General features: G+C 44.5%; 1 protein-coding gene across 3 annotated transcripts in view; it reads left to right on the forward strand.

The window, feature by feature from the left end:
• The first annotated feature begins 2,251 nt into the window (after positions 1-2,251).
• ME3 (malic enzyme 3) overlaps positions 2,252-24,008 on the forward strand; it is a 200,592-nt gene continuing 178,835 nt past the window's right edge. Inside the window, exons 1-2 of one of the 3 annotated variants that reach the window (XM_059068507.2) lie at positions 2,252-2,611; positions 2,986-3,183. In XM_059068507.2, coding sequence (XP_058924490.1) covers positions 3,001-3,183 — 183 coding nt within the window. In that variant the 5' untranslated portion in view covers positions 2,252-2,611; positions 2,986-3,000. Of the gene's footprint in view, positions 2,665-2,985; positions 3,184-24,008 lie in introns of all 3 variants that reach the window. The other 2 variants (XM_067038319.1, XM_067038318.1) reach the window with 2 other exon arrangements.

Genomic DNA, 24,008 nt, shown 5'->3' on the forward strand with positions numbered 1-24,008 from the left:
ACACCAAGCACTTTCATATAAAATGAGTATTATATCCAGACTGGTAGTTACTAGTCCCCAGGAATCATTCTCCCCTTCCTCCTTTTAGTAGTAGACTCCCCTACTGAGCTTTAGCAGAGGGTATATATGCCTTTTCTGCTAGAGAAAATATTTCCAGGCTTCCTTTTAGCTGCTGTGACTGGGTGACAGGTTTCACCAGCAGAACGTGAGTAGGTGTAACGTGTACCACTTCCGCATCATTTCCCTAAAGGAGTGACCTCCACTTCCTCTTCTCCCTTTCCACCGGCTGGGATGCTGTTGTGGTGGTATTTGTGCTTCCGTGGAGAGAAGACCGACACCCTGGAGAAAGAACCTGGGTCTGTAGAACAGAGCAGCCCTCTCCTCTTGTTACTGCCTTCTGCTGTTACACCTGGTGAACCTGCCTTTAGCACCTTTCCTTAACTTGGCCAAAGATCAAACACATGCGAAAGAAAAACAATATTGTTAGATTTACATCTGGGTTGAGAGAATATAGGCCACAGGTGAGAGAATCTTAGACGTAAGCTGTATGTGCTCTAGTGAATAGATTGTATGAAAATTATATTGGCTTATTTGGAAACCTTTGATTACATCCTGGTTTCTAGTTAAGTTTCAAATGACTGAGGTTACCTATTAAATGTGCTCCAGGTGGGACAATTGTCTGTATCGAGGAAAGGCAGACTATTCAAAAGTTCTGGATGATTTGTTATGTGTCAGGTACCAAAGATGGAAGCACACACATACATACACACAGGCACACACAGTCTACCCTCAAGATGTTTGTCGACTGGTGGAAAGTTTGGCAGATATAAAAGCAGTGTTGAGAGGAAAAGTATCAGTTAATACTCTTGGTTGTAAGCAACCAAAAATCTGACTCAAACTGGTTTAAGAAAAAAAAAGGATCATTTATGTGTTTATATAAGTGTACAGTCCAAGAGTAAACCAGACTTCAGGCATTTAAACCCTACTGAACTGGAATCTTTGTGGCAGGGGCCTGGACATCTGTATCTTGGTCCCCAACCCATCCCCCCACCAGGTAATTTCAATTCTGTTTTGGAAAGTAATGTTTTATATAGATAAATGAGTTGCGTATTGGAGATTGGACTGAAAAGGGGAGAGAGTGAAGGAGGAGATAATTGTTTCTGAGGGAGAGGAGAGAATCCTGAATCCAGGCAGGGGCAGCCTCGAGTGCCACAATACCTGCTTTGTACTTAGAACAAAGCCAGAGTGCACATTCTGAAGGCTGCTTGCACGGGAGGTTTGAAGGGGAATGAGTAGAGGACCATGTCATTTGTCCAGCAGTGTGAGGGTTCACAATCCTTATGCAAGTGGCTGTCACTTCCGTTCCTTCACCCAAATACTATTTACTGTGCAACTATGTACCAGGCACCGAGCTAGAAGTGAGGATACAGGTTTATAGGCAAAGAGCCGCTTACATTCTAGGGGAAGACAGACAATAAACAATTAGAAAAATGAGCTAACTACTGGCTGTGTTAAGTTTTAAGAATGGAAAAAAATCCTTCACTACTTAGTCCCTAGTGGAGGCTCACATTGGATGGAGTGGAAGAGAGGCCTTCGAGTTGACAACTTAGTGGAGACTTGACAGCATGAGCATTCCAAACAGAGGCAATAGCAAGTGCAAAGGCCCTGAGGTGAGAGGGAATTGGATGGGGTGGAAACACAGGAAGGAGCAAGTGTGGCCAGAGCTCAGTGAGAGGGAGACTGGAGTGGGGTGAGCCTGAAGAAGTTGGCAGCAGCCAGGCTACAGGATAACCTGTGGGCACCAAAAAGAGTCTGGATTTTATTCCACACACAATGAAATGTTCGTGTTAAAAGGAATTTCCTGGCTACTGTGTGGAAAAAGGGTAAAATTAAATGCAGGGCTAGATGGACTCCAAGGTTCTTGCCTGGTCCTAACAATTCATGTCAGGCTCCGTGGGGTCCCCAGGAGCCTGCTTAGTAACTGGGGACCCTATATCAGCGATATCTGATAGAACTTTCTGCAAAGATGGAAATGTTCCATACTTGCGCTATCCAGTCCCAAAGCTACTATGTGCAAGTGGCTCTTGAGCACGTGATATGTGGCTAGTGTGACTGAGGAACTAGAGTTTAAATACTATTCCATTCAAAGTAATTTGTTTAAAGGTATGGAGCCACGTGTGGCTAATGGCTGTTGTACTCTACAGCACAACACAACACAACACAGCGCTGGGTGCCTGAGGGTTTCTACTCGTTATCCAGAAGCCAGGGCTTTCTCCAAATGGTGGGACTGTAAGAGGGTACGTTGATCCCTAAATGCTAAGCCCCCTCTGTGCGTACGGCTTGTCAAGACGGACAGGCTCAGGGAGTATCCTACGCTTCATTTTGTCACCGTGGATGCACGTGCGCACGGCTCCTCGCGCGCCCTCAGGGGAGACCCCGCACTGCGAACAAAGGTTTCCGGACCGCTCTTTCCGGAACGCACCAGCCGCGCGCTCTCGCGGCCGCCGGCGCGGTCCAGCCATTGGCAGGAGAGGTATAACGGCCCCGCAGCGTCTCGCCCCGCCTGCCCCGCAGCCCGGCCGCGTAGACATCAGCTCCGGGCGCAGCACAGGTGGGCTGGGGAAGACAGGGGAAGCAGGGGACCTAGGCGAGCCACCGAGCGGGGTTAGGGGTTCGGGGACCCCTTGGCGCGCAGTCGCCTCTTCTCCTCTTCGGGGATAGGGGGGGCGTGGGTGGTGCGGGCTCCGCTTCCTGAGCTTGCTTTCGCTTTGCCGGGGGCTTGGCGAGGCCTGTGCACCTTAAGCGAGTAGGGAGAGCCGCGCAGGTGGCCGCGCGGGAGGGGCGGGAGGCTGGCGCCTTAAACCCTTGCGGGACCCCTGCCCTCTCCCGGAGCACGCGTCCCTGGCACTGGCTCGGTGCCCCGTGGCGCGCGTGGGTCCTGGCTGGCCGGAAGGCGCCCCTGACTTTGGTATCTCCCCGTGCCAGGTCTGCGCAAGGGCCATGGGCGCCGCGCTAGGCACGGGCGCGCGGCTGGCTCTCCTACCCGGCCGGGCCTGCAGCGCTGTCCGGCACTGGGAACCCCCCGCGCCCGCCCGAGGCTGCCACTCCAAGGCCGGCCCGGCGCGCCCGGTGCCCCTGAAGAAGCGCGGATACGATGTCACCAGGAACCCGCATCTCAACAAGGTAAAGGTCCGGAAGGGTAGGACGGCCCAAGCCACTGTTCTGCGGCCCGCGGGATGGGCGCCCCGCCTCCTGGGCCCGGGGAGGATCCTTCCAGAGGCCCTTCCAGCGGCTTTACATTTTTGCCTTGGGGAGGCTTGGTGTAACTCGGTTTGGCTTTTTTTTTTTTTTTTTTTTTTTTAACCACACCTCTTCTGCGTGGAAAGAGGTAATCAGTAATGCAGGAAGCCTGATTTCTTTCGTAAGAACAGATACAGACTGGGTTAAGGTCCTCGTGGCCAGTCCGACTTGAGGTTAGGATCTCCCCTTGATGCTTGCTGATTCTGTTGATCTTGGGCAGTTCATTTAACCTCTGTCAGTCCAAGTTTACCTGTCTGTAAAAGCGAGGCAGTTGTCTCGGGAGTGTTGCGAGATTTAAAGAGAAAATGGAGGTAGCGTTCTTAGCACAGTACCTGACATCCAGTGAGAGCAAATGTCAGCTATGGTTATAATTATTCTGAGGAAAAGATTTTTAATTTGAGCGAGGGCAAGAGAGTCTAGAATTATGGAACGTTTAGACCTTGAAAGGGCATCACAGATCCTAATTCAAACCTCTCCTTTTACAAATGAGGAAACAAGACAAAGGGAACTTGCCCAAGGTCACCAGCTAGTTAGTTCTGGCTCTGCCACTGGAATCCGGGTCTGTATCTCTGGTGCTTGGGTCAAGTTCAGCCCACTGCTAACACAGTGTTTAGGAGCACACACACTTGTTTCTGGGAGTAGAGTTTAGTATCATTGGTGTTAAAACTAAGAGACCTGGATTTGAGGCCTGTCTCCCAACACCTCCTTGAGTTAACTTGGGCATCTCATTTAATTTCTCTGAGGTTCAACTTTCTCCTGCTTAAAGTGGATATTATGACAGACCCACCATTCCTACCACATTCTGTTATTGTGACAATCAAATGAATTACTGAACTTGAAATCAAATTTTAAACTATATAAAGTGCTTGGTAAATAAGTAATTACTACAAAATAAAAGTTTGAATAATTTCTTTGAATCAGGATTGTGAAATTCAAGTGAGGAAGTACTTGTGAAAAAGGTGTTTTTGAGAAATAGGAACAATTATATAGATTCTAAGTACTGTGATTATTTCCTGCAGAATTAATAGAAGCTAAGAAAGAAAATTTTCTCTCAACCTCCATCTATCACATTACAATCCTTGCTTCCCCCCAGAGAAACCCTAAATCCTTTGTATATTACCACTTTGGGATAGGTAAGGTGTTTTATGAATTTAAATTTACTTTGGTAGCAAGTGTTAGAGAACTCAGCTCAAACTGGCTTAGCAAATAAGAGATTTCTTTAGCTGAATATCCAGAGGAAGGAAGGGTTTGACCCAGCAGTCCAGATGGCATCCCTAAGGATGCAGGTTCTCTCTGGGTCTCTGCTCTGTTTTTGCAAGGTCAGCTGCATCCTCAGACTCCATCCAGTAGAGTCTTTCACCCGGATTCTGCCACAGTCCCCCATCTCCTTTTTTCATACCACACCATCTAGGGATAGAAAGACATTTTCTTCTGGTAGCTCCTGTGGAAGAGAAAGGACACTTTTCTCTGGAGCCTCAGAAAAAGAGTCTTTCTGTCTCATGGACTCTGATTGGATTCCCTTCCATCCCCAAACCGGTCACCTTTCTGTCTCATGGACTCTGATTGGATTCCCTTCCATCCCCAAACCGGTCACCATAACTTAAGTAAGTCAGGGCTCACCCCTGGATTTAAAGAGAGAGTTTAGGTTAGGGGCACCCATACCAACTGGCTTAGAATAAAGGGGACATGGCTCCCCACCCTGCCCCCCAGTAAATCTGTGTATTGTCATCAGAGGGAGGAAGGATAGATGCTGGAAAGCAAAATAATAAATTCCCACTACTGACTGTGATTGTTTGAACAATAATATGCTTTAAATAAAATTTCTAATATGCTTTAGAAATACTGTCATATTACAGTTAGCACTTAATGCTTTATGAATAGTTAAAAAAAATAAAAGAAGGACTTGAATGTGTCTCTCTTTTTTTTTTAGCCCTAAGTTTATGGTTCCCTAAAAGCACTCTTGCCCCTTGCCCTTGTTCTTGATGTAATTTTTTCCTCCTAAATAATATAAATGGGACATTATTCATAAATCTAGGGGCCTGAACCTTTCATGATGTTAAAGATTTTTTTGTATATCCCGGAAGTCAGCTGATGCTGGTCTGGGGTGAGGAGGGTATCTGGAGTGATGCTGAGAGAGGCTGTTGGCCTCCCGCATTCGCCCTTTGTGGGGAGGGAGGGGAGACAGTGGAGGGAGCAGCACTGCCTAGGAGCCGCCCCTCTCTTCCCACTGGGGTGCCATCCTCTTGCTGTCCTGCTGACCTCCAGCACACAGAGAGTCTCCAGGGAAGGCTTGGCGCTTGGCACTTTCCATCAGCCAGATGGGGAGACTTGCTGAGTTAAACAGAACAACTGAGGTTATCACTGAGAAAACAAGAGAAGGGCAGCTTTGAAAGGGACCAGTACTTGGTGGGTGGGTCTGTGGGTGGATTTTTTTTCTGCTAGACTCGGAGCTCCTGCAGGGCAGGGACTGAGTTTCATGCATTTGTGGCTGGAACTGGGTAGTTCGTGAAGGGTGTAACAAGGCCATGAACATGAAAGCTAACATTATGTTCTTCGAACATGTTCTCTGGGTTTGCCTCCGGCTTTTGACAGATCAGGAGAGGCATGTAAGTTGAAGCTTGAGGGCAGAGGGTCGTCAGGAGATGGAATTCTCTGAGAGAAGAAGAGCTACTGAACAGGCCAAGCATCACTGCTGTTGTGCAGTCAGGGTCTGGTCCCTGCTCTGTCATAATCTCGCCGTGCGATCTGTGCTGAATCTCATTAGCCTCTCTGCCCATGTCACACCACTGCTATGAGGATCACAGAGGTGAAATCATTTTGAAAACTGTATGGCACTAAATATTAGATGATTGTGTTGACAAGTTCCAGAATCAGGGTTGGAAGCTCCCTTAGATATGACCTAGTCTGGAATTGTTGGACGTGAAATTAGCTTGGGTCTAACCAGCATTTTTATGTTAAAGAAATGAGTTAGAATAGAATGAAAAAATAGTAAATGTATTAAACTTAATAAAGATAAGTATTATACCAAGTCACCGTGTGAAATGCCGGTTTTCACCGTAGATTGTCATTTAAAAAAAAAGTTTTTGAAAACCATTATACTCATCCAGCATCTCATTTCCAGATGTAGAGACAGCCTGAGAAAGTCACGTGATGCCACAGTGATTGTCATTTGTTGCAGAAGTAGGCAGAGGAAGCCCACCTCCAGATTTTCAGTCCGCTGAATCACAATGACAATTCTCATTCACATCTGCATGGACTGATTCAGGCATATTCAGAACGATGACAGAACTGGAACTGGATGATTCCAAGTTCCCTACAGGAGTCTAAATTTTCTGATTGATGCAAATTCAGCAATATATCAATTTCAACTTCCCTTTTTTAAAAAAAACAAACAAAACTAATATTGTGCCTTTCTTCTAAAATTTACATAATGACCTCTTCTGTTATCCATGTAGATTGTGGCAACAGAGTAAATATTTGATTACATATTACAAGACATCAAACATATTTTACTTACATTAAACAGGCAATTATCAACCCCATTTTATAGGGTATCTTCATAGGACAAATCATCCCCATCCGATTCATGTAGTAGCAAGTGAGCCATCAAAACGTTGCTGCTGCCAGCTTATCTCTGGACTCTTTTGGGAAGGGATGTTCTATTCCCACTCCCCAAAGTAGACTTGAGACCCCTCCCATTTGTCTTCTCACTCCATGTTTCTTTCCTTTTGGCGCTAAGCACCCTGTTGTCATGGCTGGTTGATTTGTCTTCCACACTAGATCCTGAGCACCTTGAGGACAGAGACTGTCTTGTCACACAATATTCTCTACGCCTGACTTGAGATGCTCCATAAATATTTGCTCTTTGAATGATCTCAATCGAGTCCTAACCCCTTTCCTCTCAATTTTATGAATCGTAATGTCCCTGCTTTACAGTTAGCCTCATGCTCTCGTTGCCTAGAGAAATGTCTACAAATAGCCTATTGGGAGGAAATATACCTACTTTGACCTTAATTGTCCCGGACTTCAGGGCATTTCACTGCAGGGGGGCATTGTATTTCCCAGAGTGGGTCAGCCTCCTCCTTTGATCAACATGCCAACAATGATTTTGTGCCATAAACTTCCACTGACTCTTCACCTACTTCTTTGCAGGTTTTTGATCTCTTGAGCTTGATGGTCAGGGAAAGAATGAATGAAGGGTGCTTGGTCCAGTCACTGTGATTATGGACCAGTGCGTTTCATGCAGCGGGGCCTTCTTAAACTGCAAGGCGTGGTGACCACCTTCCCATGTGGACTAGATGCATCTAGATTAGTGAACGTGTAAAGGCCTGGGGGCCTGCACTACAGTGCTGGCTGCACATCTGAGGCCATGCAGGTTTTAGCTCAATCCTTCTATATGCAGTGGTAATTTATTAGACTCCCACACAGCTGGGATTTCCCTTTGACTAAAGCATGTTTTTGTTCGGTGCCAGTTTAGAACTTGATCTTGCCTCCTTTGGGTTGGGGGAAGTCTGTCATCACACACTTGGCTCCCTGATTAATCAGGAGGTGATGTCTGGGTTGTACACTGAATTAGAAGTCTGTTGCAGATGCTGTTTTGTGTCCCAAAGGCCGATAACATAACGTGTCTTCCTGAGACCTCTGCTTCAGATGTGATGTTGGGTTGGGCCTCCTTGATTGATAAAGAAGCAATGCATTATTAAGTGAACATTATTTCCATAAGCAGCAGTTTGCTCTAGACCTAAGCCTCTTGTGCAGTGACTCAGGGCATTGAAGCTCAAATACTGTTCAGATATTTTAAGAACAAACAAGCAGAGGCAGGTTGGAATTAAATCCTTCCCTGTCAAATACTGTCCTGGCTTCATGGGATTGATAACATTTGGTGTTAGGGCTTTGTGCTTGGAACAGCTAAAAGAACTTGTATTAGTTAGGCTAAAGGTTAGGCAACTTTAACAAAGTAAACCCCAGACTCAGAGGCTTAAACAAGATAGAAGTGTATTTTTCACATAAATAAGTCTGGGTAGGCAATCGCAGGTTGGTATGTGGCTTGATTTTGTTGCTCTGCCATCCTCAGTGTGCATCTTACATTTCGTCTTCCAAGATGGTTGCTTCTAGGCTCTGCCATAATTCCATACAGAAGCCAGTCAGAAGGGAAAATACACAGTTTGGATGTTGCAGATATCACTTCCATTCACATCCAGTTGTCCAGAGCTTGGTCACACACCATACCTAGCTGCAAGAGAATCTGGAAAATGTAATCTTTAGCTGGGCACCCATATATCCACTTAAAAATTCTGTACCACTAAGGAAAGAAAGAATGGCTATTGGGGAAACGGCTACAAAATGCTTATCTGAAATTTTAATTTGATTTACTGTCAATTTTATCCCAACCTTTAAAATCCATCAGTTTCTCTACATCCCTTCCACCACCAGCCTTGTTCTCTCCTTCATCGTCTTGTGTCTAGATTAGGCAGGAGCCTTCCAGTGGGTCTCCAACTTGCAGTCCTGTTTCTTTCAATCTGCTTCTCTGTGTCTGTTGACCACACCCTGAGAGGCTAAAACCTCGCACACATCCTTAAACACTCGCTTTCTTTCAGACCCCATGTCCAATTCACCAGATAGGTCCTGTTGATCTGTCTTCAGACTAGATCTGGAATGCACCCTCTGCTCTCACCACGGGTCCCCCCCTGACCTGAGGAACCACTGTTTCTCTGCTGGATGACTGCCGTGTCCCCCTAGCTGGTCTCCTTGTGTTCCTCTTGTTTGCTCTCCACACAACAGCCAGTGTGAGCCTTTTAAAACGTGAAATTTGAGCACGTCACTCTTCTACTCGAAACCCTGCAGAGTCAAAGTTCTTACCATGCCCTGCATGATTTGACCCTCTCTGACCTCATCTGTTGCTACTCGTCAGCCTCACTTGCTGGCCAAACACGCTGGCCTCAAACACTCTAAGCATGCTCCTACCTGGAGTCCTTTGCACTGGCTATTCCCTCTTGTAGAGCACACAGCCCCTACATAACCATGTGGTTAATCCTCTCACCTTCTTCAAAGCTTCTCACTTTCTCAATGAGACCTATCAGACCACCCCATGGGAAGTTGTAAGCAGCCCTTTCAACCTTCTTGGTCTACTTGACATGGTCTACTTTTCCTCCATAGTCTTTGATACTCCTAACATACTATTTAATTTTCCTACTTACCATACCTCTTGGTTATTATTTGCATTTCCCCACTACCATGTAAGCTCTATTTAGGCAGGGATTTTTGTTTTATTTGTTCAGTGATGTATCCAAGGTACTTAGAACAGTGCCTGGTCCATAGTTTGGTACCCAGTAAACAGTCATTGAATGAGTGAATCATTCAGAGAGACATCTACTGAGCCTTCTTCCTCTCATCCCGTCCCTTCCCCCTCCTCCTTCACCAAAGCCCCCCTTCTTTTCCTCTGGTGCTTTTCCTCCCCTGGTATCCCCCTCTGGGGAGTTTATATGCCCAAGATCACTTGTATCTGGAATGTGGATAAATCTCACATCAGACCTTTGTGTGCCCAGAGGCCCACTTACTGTGAAGACTGGAGAAGCACAACACAGATGTTCACCCTTTGTTATTTCCAGTTCTACCAACCAAGCCTGGGGAAAAGGAGACCCTATTCTGGAGACACAGATGGTACCTTGAAAGCAGAGATGGATGGAGACATTCTTGAGGCTCACAGAAAAAAAACAAAGTGTGGGGGGTGTCCAGGCTGTGGGCCAGAGATAGGAAACCCCGGCTTCTGTCAGCATCTCCAACTTCCTAGAACTCCCACCCTCTACTTTGAGTCTTGGTAGCCCCCATCCCTGCTCTGAACTTCTCTGATTCCCCCATGCTGCAGCACCCCTGCTGAAGATGCAGGAAACCATGTTATAGATTCAGTGACCCCCACCCCTGTTCATATGTTGAAGCCCTATCTCCCTAACGTGATGGTATTTTGGAGGGGGGGCCTTTGGGAGGTAGAGCCCTCCTGATGGGATTCATGTCCTTATAAAAAGAGAAAGGACACTAATCCTCTCCCTCTCTGCCATGTGAGAGTAGAGCAAGAAAATGGCCATCTGAGAGCCAGGAAGATGGTTCTCACCAGGAACCGAATCGGCCATACCTTGGCCTTGGCCTTTCAGCCTCCAGAATCGTGAGAAGTAAATTTCTGTTGTGTAAGCCACCCAGTCTATGGTATTTTGTTATAGAAGCCCCACTGGACTAAGACATCATAACAGGAACTGCCTCGTATCTCGGGGTCAGGAAATCAAATGCCAGAAGCATAGGAGGAAGATCTGCTACTCCTAGAACCCGAAACTGATGCTCAGAAAGTGTTTTCTCATAAACGTGTTGTTATAAACAGTTGAGTTGTTCTCCAAAGAAAGTATATTATATGTTAGATTAGCATTTGTGTGATCATTATGAAGATTTCAGAAATGTTGGCTTATGTTTATGAATGCTTAATTCAAAATGCAAAATACTGAGTGGAATCTGTATCCATGAGCATTACTGTAGAAAGATGTAGCTCTATAAAAAGACTTGGAACTAAATGTGTGAAAATTATCATGTTAGGGCAGTGGAATTAGGGGAGATTTATTTCCTCTTTATATAATTTTCTTTAATGGTCCATTGTCTTTTCAATTTTAGGTTACGGTTTCTGTTGGAAATTGAGTTTCTAGAGCCAAGTAAATAACAGATCAACTTTTGGAAGTTGACCCATCTGTAACACAAGGGTGGCACTCTGATCCTGTGGAAATCCCTCTAAAATAGTCTTATTTCAAGATTTGCTTGCATATATTTTCTTATCTTCTAGAGGCAATGTGTTTAGATTCATGTAATAAAATGTTACCATGGGAACCTTCCACCTGTCCTAAGAACAGTGGTAAACAGCAGTATCTAGACTCTGTAACCAGCAGCACTGGAGGGCAAATCCCACACAGAAATTCATGTTGTCTGGCTCAGATGGGCCAAATGGTATTAAAGTCCATCTAAATCTGGACTCTCTATATGGAGTTTCTGTGGACGCTTTTTCAGGCTCATCTCCAGCCTCTGTTTCCAGTTTCTCTTGGTCCTCTTGGGCCTTTGTAGGCTCTGGGAGTTATGGCTTTATTTTACTTTGCATTTGTGTCATTTCTACCAAAGGTTTCTTTTGTCATCTACCCTCTTCTTTCCAATGCCAGTCTTATAGTGAAGGGTGGGGGGAGAAGGCCTTTTGATTCATGTGGCCATCGCAAAGAGGTCAGTGGTGTGAGGCACTTTTGTCTGCAAAGATGAGTTTATAGTCAGCTTCCAGATCTTCATTTTGATGTGTAGAAAGTATAATACGTTGGGAAATCCTTGGGGTGGTGTCCTACTGCCTCTCTGACACAGAGCACAAAAGATGCTCTATGACTGTGTGATGAAAATCTGAGGGCCAGCCCATGATTGGGGGTGCCAGCGTCCGCAGTTAAAAGCATGCATTCATTCTGTACCCAGATGGTTGCCTGGCAGCCTGGTGAAAACACGTTCCTACCCAAAGGACAAAGTAAAGAGTAAAAAGTACTCAGTCATTTGAGGAGAGGGTTTTTGGGTAGAAAGTTCATCAGCTTTTGAGGAGCTTGAATAAGAGAAAATTAAAGCTGCTTTGCTTTTACAAGTGATATGAAAAGCTAGAGGGACCATAGGGGATAGAGTTGAATGATTAGCAACTTGAGAATACATGTTATTTTAAAGCATTTTGTCTGGATTCTGTATTGTTGTTTGGTAGTAATCTCCATGAAGCCCATTGCATAATGGTCCTGAAACACACTCCTGTGTGGTGTGGAACTCTGGAGAAGGCAGACCCTGTTTGTTCCTTTGTTTTGTTTTGCCTTGTTCTTTCAGAAAAGAGCAGGAGGGAGGCAGCATCTGCACAAGGTGGCATCTCTTCTGAGTTGTTGATCTGTGCAGTGACTTTCCCCATGAGACAAAGGCTGTCATGTTCCCTCATGACTTCGGTGGAGCTGGGTCTCCATTCACAGTAGATGGTTCCCATCCCCACTTTGTCCGGTTTCTGAAGGAGGTGTTGAGGATTCCAACCCAGATTCATATTATACTGAATTTCCTTCAGTAGCAGAATGCCTTTTGGAAGGAATCCAAGTCATAGGGATAAGAGCTAGCATCTTTTTGGACATATGATGTGCCATGGATTGCTCTAAGCAGTTTCTACACATTAACTCATTTAATACAATATCACAATGCTTTGACATACACTGTCTTATTACAGATGAGAACTCTGAGGTTCAAGGAGGTTAGCCAACTTGCTGGAGGTCTAGCAGTTCGTAGTGGCAGAGCTGGGTCTTGAACCCGGACCATCTTGTTTCAGGGCCCACATCCTCACCCCTTCTGCTGTACTGCCACTTCCAGTGTGCAAGTGCCCTCTCACTTACACTGGTATATAAAGTCTGATGCTCTGGGGCCTTGCCAGTTATACGGGGGACAGTCCTTGCTGTGGCCCTCTGATGGGCTATGACCATACCCGCTGACTCTGTTAGAATCAGAATCTGGGACTCTGAGGGAACTTTGAAGATCACTGGATACCTTCTCTTTGCCCTCTAAATTTGTGTAATTCTCCCAAGACTCATTTGCTTATTTATTAAATTTATTCATTAGATATTTGCTGAGTGTCTGTTATATATTTTAGGCAGTGGAACCTCAGTGGTGAATACAACACTTCTTTTGCTTTCAGGAACTTATGTGTGAGGGGGTTGGAGACCAGTTAGTAAGCAGACGGTTTCAATTCAGAAGGGTGGTGTGATGAGGGGAACACGTACTAGTGCTGTGGGAGCTTGGGAGAGGGGTGCGAAAACACTCTTTCCTCTGGCAGTTCTGTCATTACTGACTCTGTGGAAGAGGAGTCGGCAGATGAAGGTGATGGAGGAGAAGTCGTCTAGGTCAAACCATGAGAGAGAATGGCTTTCTCTCTGAGAACAGCCACTTTTTGTGGTTGAATGTGCAGAAATTGAGCAGTAGGTCCCATACCTTGTAAGCGGCCCCATTTTCAGAGAGCTAAATCATTTTACAAAACCTCTAATTCTACAAGTAGAGTTAATGATAGATCTCTAGGACCATGACATGCCCTTTTATTTTGTCCTTTTCCTTCCTTTTGTGTTTCCCAACTCCTGGGGGTACCATTCACATTGGGTTCACTTATCAAAATCTTCAGGGCCCAGCTCTCCAGGGCCACCTCTGCCATGCCATCTTCCTTGGTAATGCCCCATGCAAGTGGTTTGTTCACCCTCTGTGCTCCTCTGGCATTCAGCTTGTGTAGTCATGGCCCTTTTCTACATTTGGTTTCAGTATATACTTACAATGCATGTGTCTGTCTCCATCTGGATGTCATCTTCTGAGCCAGGACCCCCTCTTAGGCACTGCATGGCTCACACGATACCTTCTTCATAGTACACTCTCAATAAAAGTTAGTGATGTGAATTACTTCACATTGCCTCCTGGACACATCAGAAACCACTCTGGTGAACACTGACAGTACACAACCCCATCTGCCATCTCTTCTAAAACGATGGTGACGATATAATTATGCTTAGATCTCTCCATGGGGCTTGGAGGATTTTGAAAGCCAAGAGAAATCTTTTATTTTGGTCATACAAATTTCAGAAACCCATTTCTTTAAGAGAGTTTTCTGCTCTGATGCTGTGCCAGGTGCATTTCATCTAAAGAAGAGCACCTTTATGATCAGATGATTTATTCTCATCCTTGAGGCTGCTTAAGACCCTAGATTTAGACCTCTGTAACTAGCAATAGGTTAAAGGATTCTAGTGGTGGAGAAAAGCTGTCAGCTAGAATCAACTGTGTGTGCCTCCCCCACCCCCTCCCCCCACCACCAGGGCACAGCCTGTGACCAGATAGTAGGCAACAGAGCACACTGGCTATGATCTGGGGATTTGGAGTCAGAAAAGCCCAAGGTTCCAGTTCCAGCTCAGCCATACACTATATGTGGGATTTTGGGAAGGGCACTTCATTTTTCTAAGCCTCAGTTTCCACATCTGTGAATGGAGATGATAACAAAATATACCCACTTCAAAGGGTGCTATAATGATTAAATGAAATAATGTATGTAAGCGCATTGTAAGTGCTCAATTAATTCTCAATGAATCCACAGCTCTAAAAATTTTGCCCCATTCCTAACGTAGTGTGAAGCCCTGTGTGGGCCTCAGAAGAGGGCACAGACCTAATAGGGTTTAGACCTGGTCCTTGCCCTTCTGGAGCATCCAGTCCAGAAGGAGGGGGGAAGACTGAGGTATCCAAACTCATTCTCCTTGGGTGTGGATACATCGGATTTTGGCAGAGACTTGATAAGAGAGGAGTGAATCCAGGAAGAGTCAGGTTGAATAGAGACTTTAAAAATAATTTCTGGGTACTTGATGGATCTTAAGCTGGATGATCTAGACGTTTGTCTGAAAGAAAATGAAATTAAAATGTCTTCAGCAGCAGAAAACAGAGTGCCATTTGAAAACCTGGTACTTCCAGAATTTAAAGCTGGTGTCAAAGGGAGTGGCTGCCGTCATACCCCAAAGGAATCTCAGGATTTTTCCCCAACATTTTGGCACATTCTAACCAAAGTTTTTAAAAGGAACATTGATCCAAATGTAGCTGGATCTTTTTATCCATCAACTTGTCTTTTTGTCTCTCATCCATCCATCTATCTATCTATCTATCTACCAACCATCACTACAACACTCCCAGTCTTGTGAGATCATGATAGCAAGACAGCAAGACAAGAGAATGTCTGCTAGGGTAGTTTAGCATTAAAGTTAAAAAGTTGCTTCAAATCCTAAAGAGGGCATGGCTGGGCCCACCTCACCTAGCAGGGAGTTTAGATAGTCCTCCAGCCTCCATACACTCTGCCTTGGGTAATGAATAAATAATTGCCTATGCATATTTTAAATGAGCATCTGTCCTCTATAAGAACCCAGGATGAGCATTCCCCAAAAGACTATGAAGAGGTCATCTTGTCCAGCTCTTTGTCTTTGAGCAGATAAGATCCATTGATCTGTACATCTGTTTTTGTACCAATACCACACTATTTTGATTACAGTAGCTTCGTAGTATTGTCTGAAGTCTGGGAGAGTTATGCCTCCTGATTTTTTCTTTCCCCCCTCAGGATTTCTTTCACAATTCTGGGTCTTTTAGGTTCCATACAAATTTTTGGATTATTTGTTCTAGTTCTGTGAAAAATGTCACGGGTATTTTCATAGGGATCACATTAAGTCTGTAGATTGCTTTGGGTAGTATTGCCTTTTTTTTTTTTTTTTTTTTTTTTTTTTGGCGGTACGCGGGCTTCTCACCACTGTGGCCTCTCCTGTTGTGGAGAACAAGCTCCGGACGCACAGGCTCAGCAGCCGTGGCTCACGAGCCCAGCCGCTCCGTGGCATGTGGCATCTTCCCGGACCGGGGCATGAACCCATGTCCCCTGCATCGACAGGCGGATTCTCAACCACTGCACCACCAGGGAAGCCCTAGTATTGCCATTTTAACAATATTAATTCTTACAATTCAAGAGCATGGGGTGTCTTGCCATTTCTTTGAATCCTCTTTAATTTCCTTTATTAATGTTTTACAGTTCTCAGCATGTAAGTCTTTTACCTCCTTGGTCAGGTTTATTCCTAGGTATTTTGTGGGTTTTGGTGCTATTTTACAAGGTATTGTTTTTTTACATTCCCTTTCTGATATTTCATTGTTAGTGTAAAGAAATGCAACCAACTTTTGAATGTTAATCTTGTATCCTGCTGCTTTGCTGAATTAATTTACTAGATCTAGTAGTTTTTGTGTAGAGTTCTTAGCGTTTTCTATATATAGTATCATGTCATCTGCATATAGTGACAATTTTACCTATTTCCTTCCAATCTGGTTCAATGGAACAGATTAGGGAGCCCAGAAATGAACCCATACACCTACAGTCAATTCATCTTCTACAAAGGAGGCAAAAATATACAATGGGAAAAAGACAGTATCAGTAGCAAGTGGTGCTGGGAAAGTTGGACAGCTGCATGTAAATTAACAAAGTTACAACACACCCTCACACCATGCACAAAAATAAACTCAAAATAGCTTAAAGACTTCAACATGAGACATGACACCATAAAACTCCTAGAAGAGAGCATAGGCAAAACATTCTCTGACATAAATTGTACCAATGTTTTCTTAGGTCAGTCTCCCAAGGCAGTAGAAATAAAAACAAAAATAAACAAATGGGATCTAATCAAATTTACAAGCCTTTGAACATCAAAGGAAACCATAAAAAAATGGAAAGACAAACTATGGAATGGGAGAAAATATTTGCAAGTGATGCTACAGACAATGGCTTGATCTCCAAAATACACAAACAGCTTATACAACTCAATAAGAAAAAAACAAACATCCCAATTGGAAAAATGGGCTGAAAAAAAAAAAAAAGAAAAATGGGCAGAAGACCTTAATAGATATTTCTCCAAAGAAGACATACAGATGGCTAAAAAGCACATGAAAAGATGCTCAACATCACTAATTATTAGAGAAATGCAAATCAAAACTACAATGAGGTACCACCTCATACCAGTCAGAATGGCCATCATTAAAAAGTCTACAAATAACAAATGCTGGAGAGGGTATGGAGAATAGGGAACCCTCCTACACTGTTGGTGGGAATGTAAACTGGAGCAGCCACTGTGGAAAACAGTGTGGAGGTTCCTCAGAAAACTAAAAATAGAATTACCTTATGATCCACCAATCCCATTCCTGGGCATATACCCGGACAAAACTATAATTCAAAAAGATACGTGCTCCCCTATGTTCACAGCAGCACTATTCACAATAACCAAAACATGGAAACAACCTAAATGTTCATTGACAGATGAATGGATAAAGTAGATGTGGTACATATATATAATGGAATACTACTCAGCCATAAAAGAAGAATGAAATAATGCCATTTGCAACAATGTGGATGCAACTCGAGATTATCATACTAAGTGAAGTAAGTCAGAAGCAGAAAGACAAATACCATATGATATCACTTTTATGTGGAATCTAAAATATGGCACAAACGAGCCTATCTACAGATCAGAAACAGACTCACAGACAGAGAGAACAGACTTGTGGTTGCCAAGGGGGAATGGGGTGTGGGGGAGGGATGGACTGGGAGTTTGGCATTAGCAGATATAAACTATTATATATAGGATGGATAAACAAACAACTGTATAGCACAGGGAACTATATATTCAATATCCTGTGATAAACCATAACGGAAAAGAATATTAAAAAAAAGAATGTCTGTATGTGTATAACTGAGTCACTTTGTTGTACAGCAGAGATTGGCACAGCACTGTAAATCAACTGTATTTCAATTAAAAAAAAAAAAAGATCCTAACATGTTACCACCATTTTACAGATGAGGTTTCAGAGGCCCAGAGGTGTTGAATGTCCCACCCAGGATGTGAATTGTGGAGGGTGACTCTGGCCCTCCTTGGGTGGTGTCTGTCTCTTAGCCCCGCTGCCTTTGACAGGTAGCAGTGTGCCTCCTTCTCTTGAAATAGTGCCTGAGTCAGCCTCCATCGACTTAAGCAGAGTGCTTTTGAGTCTCTTGTAGAAAGGAGACGTGTTCATGTTTGTTTGTTTATTTATTTATTTTATTTTTGGCTGTGTTGGGTCTTCATTGCTGCACGTGGGCTTCCTCTAGTTGTGGCGAGCGGGGGCTACTCTTTATTGCAGTGTGTGGGCTTCTCATTGCAGTGGCTTCTCTTGTTGCAGAGCACGGGCTCTGGGAGCACAGGCTTCAGTAGTTGTGGCTCGCGGGCTCTAGAGCACAGTCTCAGTGGTTGTGGCACATGGGCTTAATTGCTCCACAGCACATGGGATCTTCCTTGACCAGGGCTCAAACCCGTGTCCCCTGCATTGGCAGGTGGATTCTTAACCACTGCACCACTAGGGAAGCCCATGTGTTCATGTTAAACAATGTATATTGCAAACCTAAACATCTGCTGACCCAGCTCATACTATCAGTCCTGTGTGTCCATTTCCGATGAATGGACATGTTCATGACACGCACCTTCATCTTGGGATTTCTATTTTTCTCTGCAGTAACATGATCTTGAAGACAGTCCACCAACCGTTAGAAAGCTCAGCCCTCCTGTCAGACCCTCCCTTATGTTTTATTTTATTTTGGGGCTCTTCTAGCCCATAATTATTTGTTTTAACTGGTGAAATCACTTTGGTCACAGGACAGTGAATAGCAATGCAGTTGCCTCCTGATAAAGCAGGTGCAGAGAGAGATGGTGTGAAGAAAAACCTATTAACAGCCATTTTTAGAAACAGGCTTCGAAATCCGCCTGTCAGAGCTGAAAGATTTCCCCTGTTCTCACACTTCAAGAGCTGGCAGCAGCTTCCCCTCGTGTCTGAGGAGCCTCGGAAGCTGCCTGGCCATGCCTGTGGGAGAGGATGGCATGGGTGCCAGTGGGGCAGCTGGCCAGGTGGTGCCAGGAGGGAGGACATGCCAAGCAGGGGGATAGTCCAGCCTCCAGTAACCAGCCTTGGCTGTGGGGCTGCAGGGTCTTGAGCATCCTCAGCTGCTTTTTTGTTGACCGAGCTGTTCAATGTTCCGTGACCTTCTACCAGTCAAATGCACACAGAGTCAGCTGCCTCCTCTGGGACTCATAATTGCTGGAATAATAATATTAGAAATAATAAATTATTATAATAAATAAATTATTATTAATAAATTATTATTATAATAAACACTTACCTAATGCCTTGCATGTCAGGTCCTCTTACAGGTGCTTTATATTTATTATTCCCAAGCAGAGAAAAAAAACATAAAGAAGGTAAACTTTGCCAATAGCTCCCTCACCTCCTGTTTCCATGGCTTCCTCTCCTTTACAGATCTCTATACAAGACATCCTGAAGGTCTTCATGGTATTGCTAGGATGTCTAGGGCTGCCAACCTAACAGACCTTTATATCGCACAGAATCCTGCTTCCTCACCCGGATCTCATCTCTTTCTTTACTTCCTTCTCTGCCTCCCCATCCAACCATCTATCCATCCATCCATCCATCCATCCGTCCGTCCGTTCATGTGTTTCCATCCATCCAACTATCAGATGTTTATTGAGCACCTGCCATCTACCAGGCATTGTTAGGTGTTGGGAATAACATAGCAGATATGACAGCTACGATCCTTCTTATCAAATATGTAACCTAGTGAGAAAGACAGTAAGTAAACAGAAGTGTATAGATGGTTATTAGTGGTAGAGAAGAAACAGTGTATGGCATGAGGGAATAATAGAGGGTCTACTTCAGTGGTGAGAGAAGACCTCTTAAGAGGTGATATTTGAGAAAAGACCTAGGGAAAGAGGAGCCAGCTGGCAGAGAAGCCGGGGTACGAGTGCTTTGGGCAGAGACAACAGCCGGAGGCCACAAACACCTTGGCATGGCAGGTTCTGGGAGCTGACAGCAGGCAGTCCAGTAAGAGTGTGGTGAGCGGGGGGGAATTGCCTAAAATCAGGGCGGAGATGGCTCAGGGATCTCAGTTCTGTGCAGGACCTTGGCATCTGTGGGATATGGGCTGGGTTCCGTCCTCTGTAAAGCGGGACACGATTAAATGGTTCTAAGCAAGGAAGGGATGTGATCGGCTTTACATTCATGAAAGATCTCTCTGGTTGCCATGTGGGGAACAGACTGGAGGGGGCAGGAGTGGAAGCCGGAAGCCCAGTTAGAGGCCCTGCAGCAGTGGCAGCGTGAGAGGGCAGCGGCTGGGCTGAGGGAGGGATCAGGGAGAGGAGGGGGGTGGTTGGACTGGGAATCAGGTTTGAGTGTAGAATGAACAGGACGTGTCCCTTTGTCTTTCACCTTCAGATTCACCCGGACTCAGCATGTATTTTCCCTGCCGTGTCACCCCCCCCCCCCCCCCCCCCCCCCCCCCGCAATAGTTATCACCACTGTTTATTTCAGTTACTTCCTGTCCTTCCTCTGCACCCTTCATAATAACAAGGAAATGGAATGTTTGTGTTTTACCTTTGGGGCTTCCTGACTGGTCATCTCATTTGATGCTCACAAGGCAGACATTACTACCTTTGTTTTGTAGGGGAGACACCTGACTTGCCCATGGTTTCCTGGATAGTAAGGGGCAGCAACAAGGCTCAGTCCAGGTTTCCTGAGACCATCCAGTGGTTTATTCAGAAACATCTATTGAGCACCTACTGTGTTCCAGGCACTGTGCTGGGTCCAGAAAATGAAGAGATGAATCAGTCATGGTCCTTGCTCTCAAGGAACCTAGAGTTCAGAGGAAGAGACAGATTTGCAAATTCACAAGTGTAATGCAGTATAATAGGTTTTATATTGTATTAAAAGTGTGTTATTAATAACATCCAAGTAATTCTTGTCTTGGTGGGGAGAAACAAGGTGACATTTCTTTAAGTGGGTGACCTTTGCTCCTTATATTAAATTACACAGATAATGTGTTGCATAAAGTAAAAAAAATTTGCTCTGACCTCTTTTCTGAGGTAACTACTTGTTTTTTCTTGGTGCTAAGACCTAAAAGATACATAGGGATTCCCTGGGCGGCCGAAGTGGGGCAAGATGTTCCAAGCAAATATAGCAGGGCGGCATGGTATGTGGGGACCTGCAGCGATTCTGAAGGAGGGCAGGGTGGCACTGGAGAGCAGGCGGGGGCCAGACCTGCCTAGGGGTCTGGGGCTGCTCTTTGCCTGGGGGAAGGCTTGGACGTTAGTCCTGGAGGTGACTGGAAAGGGATACAGTGGGATTCAAGCTACAGACAGATCACTCTGGCCCAAGGAAGGGGATAAGAGCAGAGTCGGGGAGACTAGAGAACGAGGAATTCAGCTCCCATGAGGGAGATGAGGAGGACCTGAGGTGGCCAGTGGTGCTGTGGATACAGATGTGAGAGGTGCTCAGGAAGTCGAAGACTGTGTCCCTTCCAGAATTCCTTGAGCTCCATGGTAGCAGCAAAAGGAATGCAAGGTTTATTGTCAATATTCTAAAAAAAACCCTAATGGAAACCTTATATGTTTCTACCCTAAATTTATACAACTTAATCACCGTGTCACATTCCTTTGTCTTTGCCTAGAATTAAACAAAGTAAAACTATTAATACTGATGATCTCATGCCAGTAACAGAAGTTCTGTCTGCCAGTTATGTGTATCTTAAACATTGGAAAATAAATTTATTATAAATGCAAGATTTTTCAAAACATGAAATTCCAAAGGAGTTTCCCAAAGGAGTACTTTGGGACTGGTGAAAATGTGATGAATTACTGACTTGGGCTCTGTTTTTCTGAAGTGTTTTATTGTGAATATTGGTGTCATTGACCTTTATCTAACTAACCATCCTTGTTCTGGCTCTACTCTCACAATGCAACCCTCTGATTATAATTTTATCTCCGAAAGTGGAGAGAATGCACTGACTCACTGAGTATGTGCTCACATTAGCTGGCATTTTTATCATTATGGGGACATTGCCCAGCCTCCCAGGCAGTAATTAACATCACTGCCCTCCATCAAAAAGACGTGGGTGAGACCCTATTTTAACACCTGTAGGAGTTTATGGGACTTCCTTCTTCTTTGCTTTCTCTCAGTTCCCTGGAAAGACAGTAGTAATTCCTTACATTGAAAATGGAAAGAATGTGAAAATGGAAAAGAATGTTCATGGTTTGGAAAGTATATTTTCTAGATAAGAATTTCCTTCCTTTAGGTATTTTTTCCCCTTCCTTCCTCTATTTTTTTTTTTTCTTTTCTGAGAAGACTTAGGTGGAATAGAAAGAAGAATTTGAAGTTCATGCAATGTGAACCTTTCACAAATTTGGCCTCCAAAGACACGTGCTGTCACTTTCTCTGTTGGATTGGGTTTTTGCTTGCCTTTCTCTTTGCCGAGTCCTGGTTTGTCTTTGTGAACCATGATTCCTGGAGAAGGAAAATAGAAAGTCAGAAGCTTACAGGAATGATTTTCTCGGCTAATTCGACCCAGTATCAGCCACTTGTCTAGGTAAATAACTATTGAAAGATTTTTAAGAAGAGGTAAAGTTTTAATAGGACCAGCAATAAGAATACCGTAGTAAGCCAACTCTTGTTTTTTGTGCATTTTTTGGTGTCATCTGGGCAAGATGATCAGTCACGTGATATGACTCTAACCATGAAGCCATGGACAACATAGAAAGTTCAGTGATGAAAACAAGGTTCCCAGAATGAAAATTCTTGGGAGGCTAGTCATCTTACAGTTCATGCAAAATAGTAAAAAATCTTTGGTTTTACACAGTGGGTGTCCCAAGTCTTTGATCTTGTGTAACTTACCCTGTGTAATATAACTTCAGTGGTCATCTTTAATTCACTTCCTCTTCAAAAGTGAATTTTTATAAGGGGGGCTTAACACTATAAGCATCTCTTAATACTGTAGCTTCAAAGAAGGAAGTCTGTAAACACATTTGCATCCATTTAGCTGGTGGTTTGTAGATCTGAGGGACTCTTAGGTCTCTGTTTTCCGTGGGGAAAGCATTTATTCCATTGGCTTTGCCTCTGAAGTGCAGTTCCCACTAGCTCTCAGCGAGCAAGGGCTTCATTAGCATCTTTGGTCAAATAACCTTTTCTGAGGAATTTTTATTTGGTTTTTGTGTTTTATTTTGGTTTTGGTCTGCCTTAAACTGTCTTGTTAATTTTACTGTTGCTTTCTCATCTTCCTTACTGAGTGAGTGAGAACATTTTTCTCCTGCTTTCTTCTTTTCTACGTGGTGTCAGGACATGATATCCAGTCCATTAGAGTCGCATAAGGGTTATTGAAAATGATACTAAATTTAAATATATACTATGCATTCATTCATCTAGGATGTACTAACATGTGCCTTTCGTTTACCCCAGTAAAACAGAGTATATTGTGTTCACTTAATTGGATTCCCAGTTGTCCAACAGGATGATGTTAAGCCTCTGGGGAGTCAGAAACACTTTTCTCCCCCATTTCTTTCCATCAGCAGTAAGTGTTCAAGTCTGAGGGCTCTAATCCTGGAGGTGAGATCCTGCGGCTGAATTGAGAGGGAGGGATACATCCTGAAATATCAGTGGTGGAGACCCCAAACCAAGAAGGAGAGAGGAGAACCTGACGGGGAGGTGGGCCAGTGGTGGAGACCAAGAAGAATTGGATTGTGTACCATGTTGGAGAGCATGACTGAAGGTGTAACATGACAGATCGGAAAAGAGGTGAAAAGAGAGAAGAGTGAGAATCAAGGTCTGCAGTAGGTGGGGTGAGATAGTTCAAGATCGGAATGCATGACTTCTGGGTACCTATGGAACACTACTGTTTTGGTGGGTTTTGACACCTCTGCAGAGGTAAGGCAGTACCTTAAGAAAACCAAGCTGGGCTGGATGGCTGCCACCTGCCCAGTCAGTGCAAGAAGCCTGTGATCCCAGTAGTGTTATTTGAGCATACGGTAGTTACATGCTAAAGCTGTTGACCCAAACTGGGGTCACAGCCAGTGAGTATGAGAGGTGAGGCCTCTGCATACATGGCAGTCACTCTATACATCTGCAGCCTGAAGGACATCAGGGCCCCTGGGGTTCAAGGAAATCAGACTCAGAAGCCTTCTAGCTTAGGAAGCCCCATACTCTCTTACTTTCCAAACTGGGGTGGCCTTTAGTGCCAGAAGCTAATATGCTCTGTGGAACTCCACCAAGCCTGATCTCCTCCGTGG

This window comes from Kogia breviceps, chromosome 7 (genome assembly GCF_026419965.1).
Source record: "Kogia breviceps isolate mKogBre1 chromosome 7, mKogBre1 haplotype 1, whole genome shotgun sequence".
Taxonomy (NCBI): Eukaryota; Metazoa; Chordata; class Mammalia; order Artiodactyla; family Physeteridae; genus Kogia; species Kogia breviceps.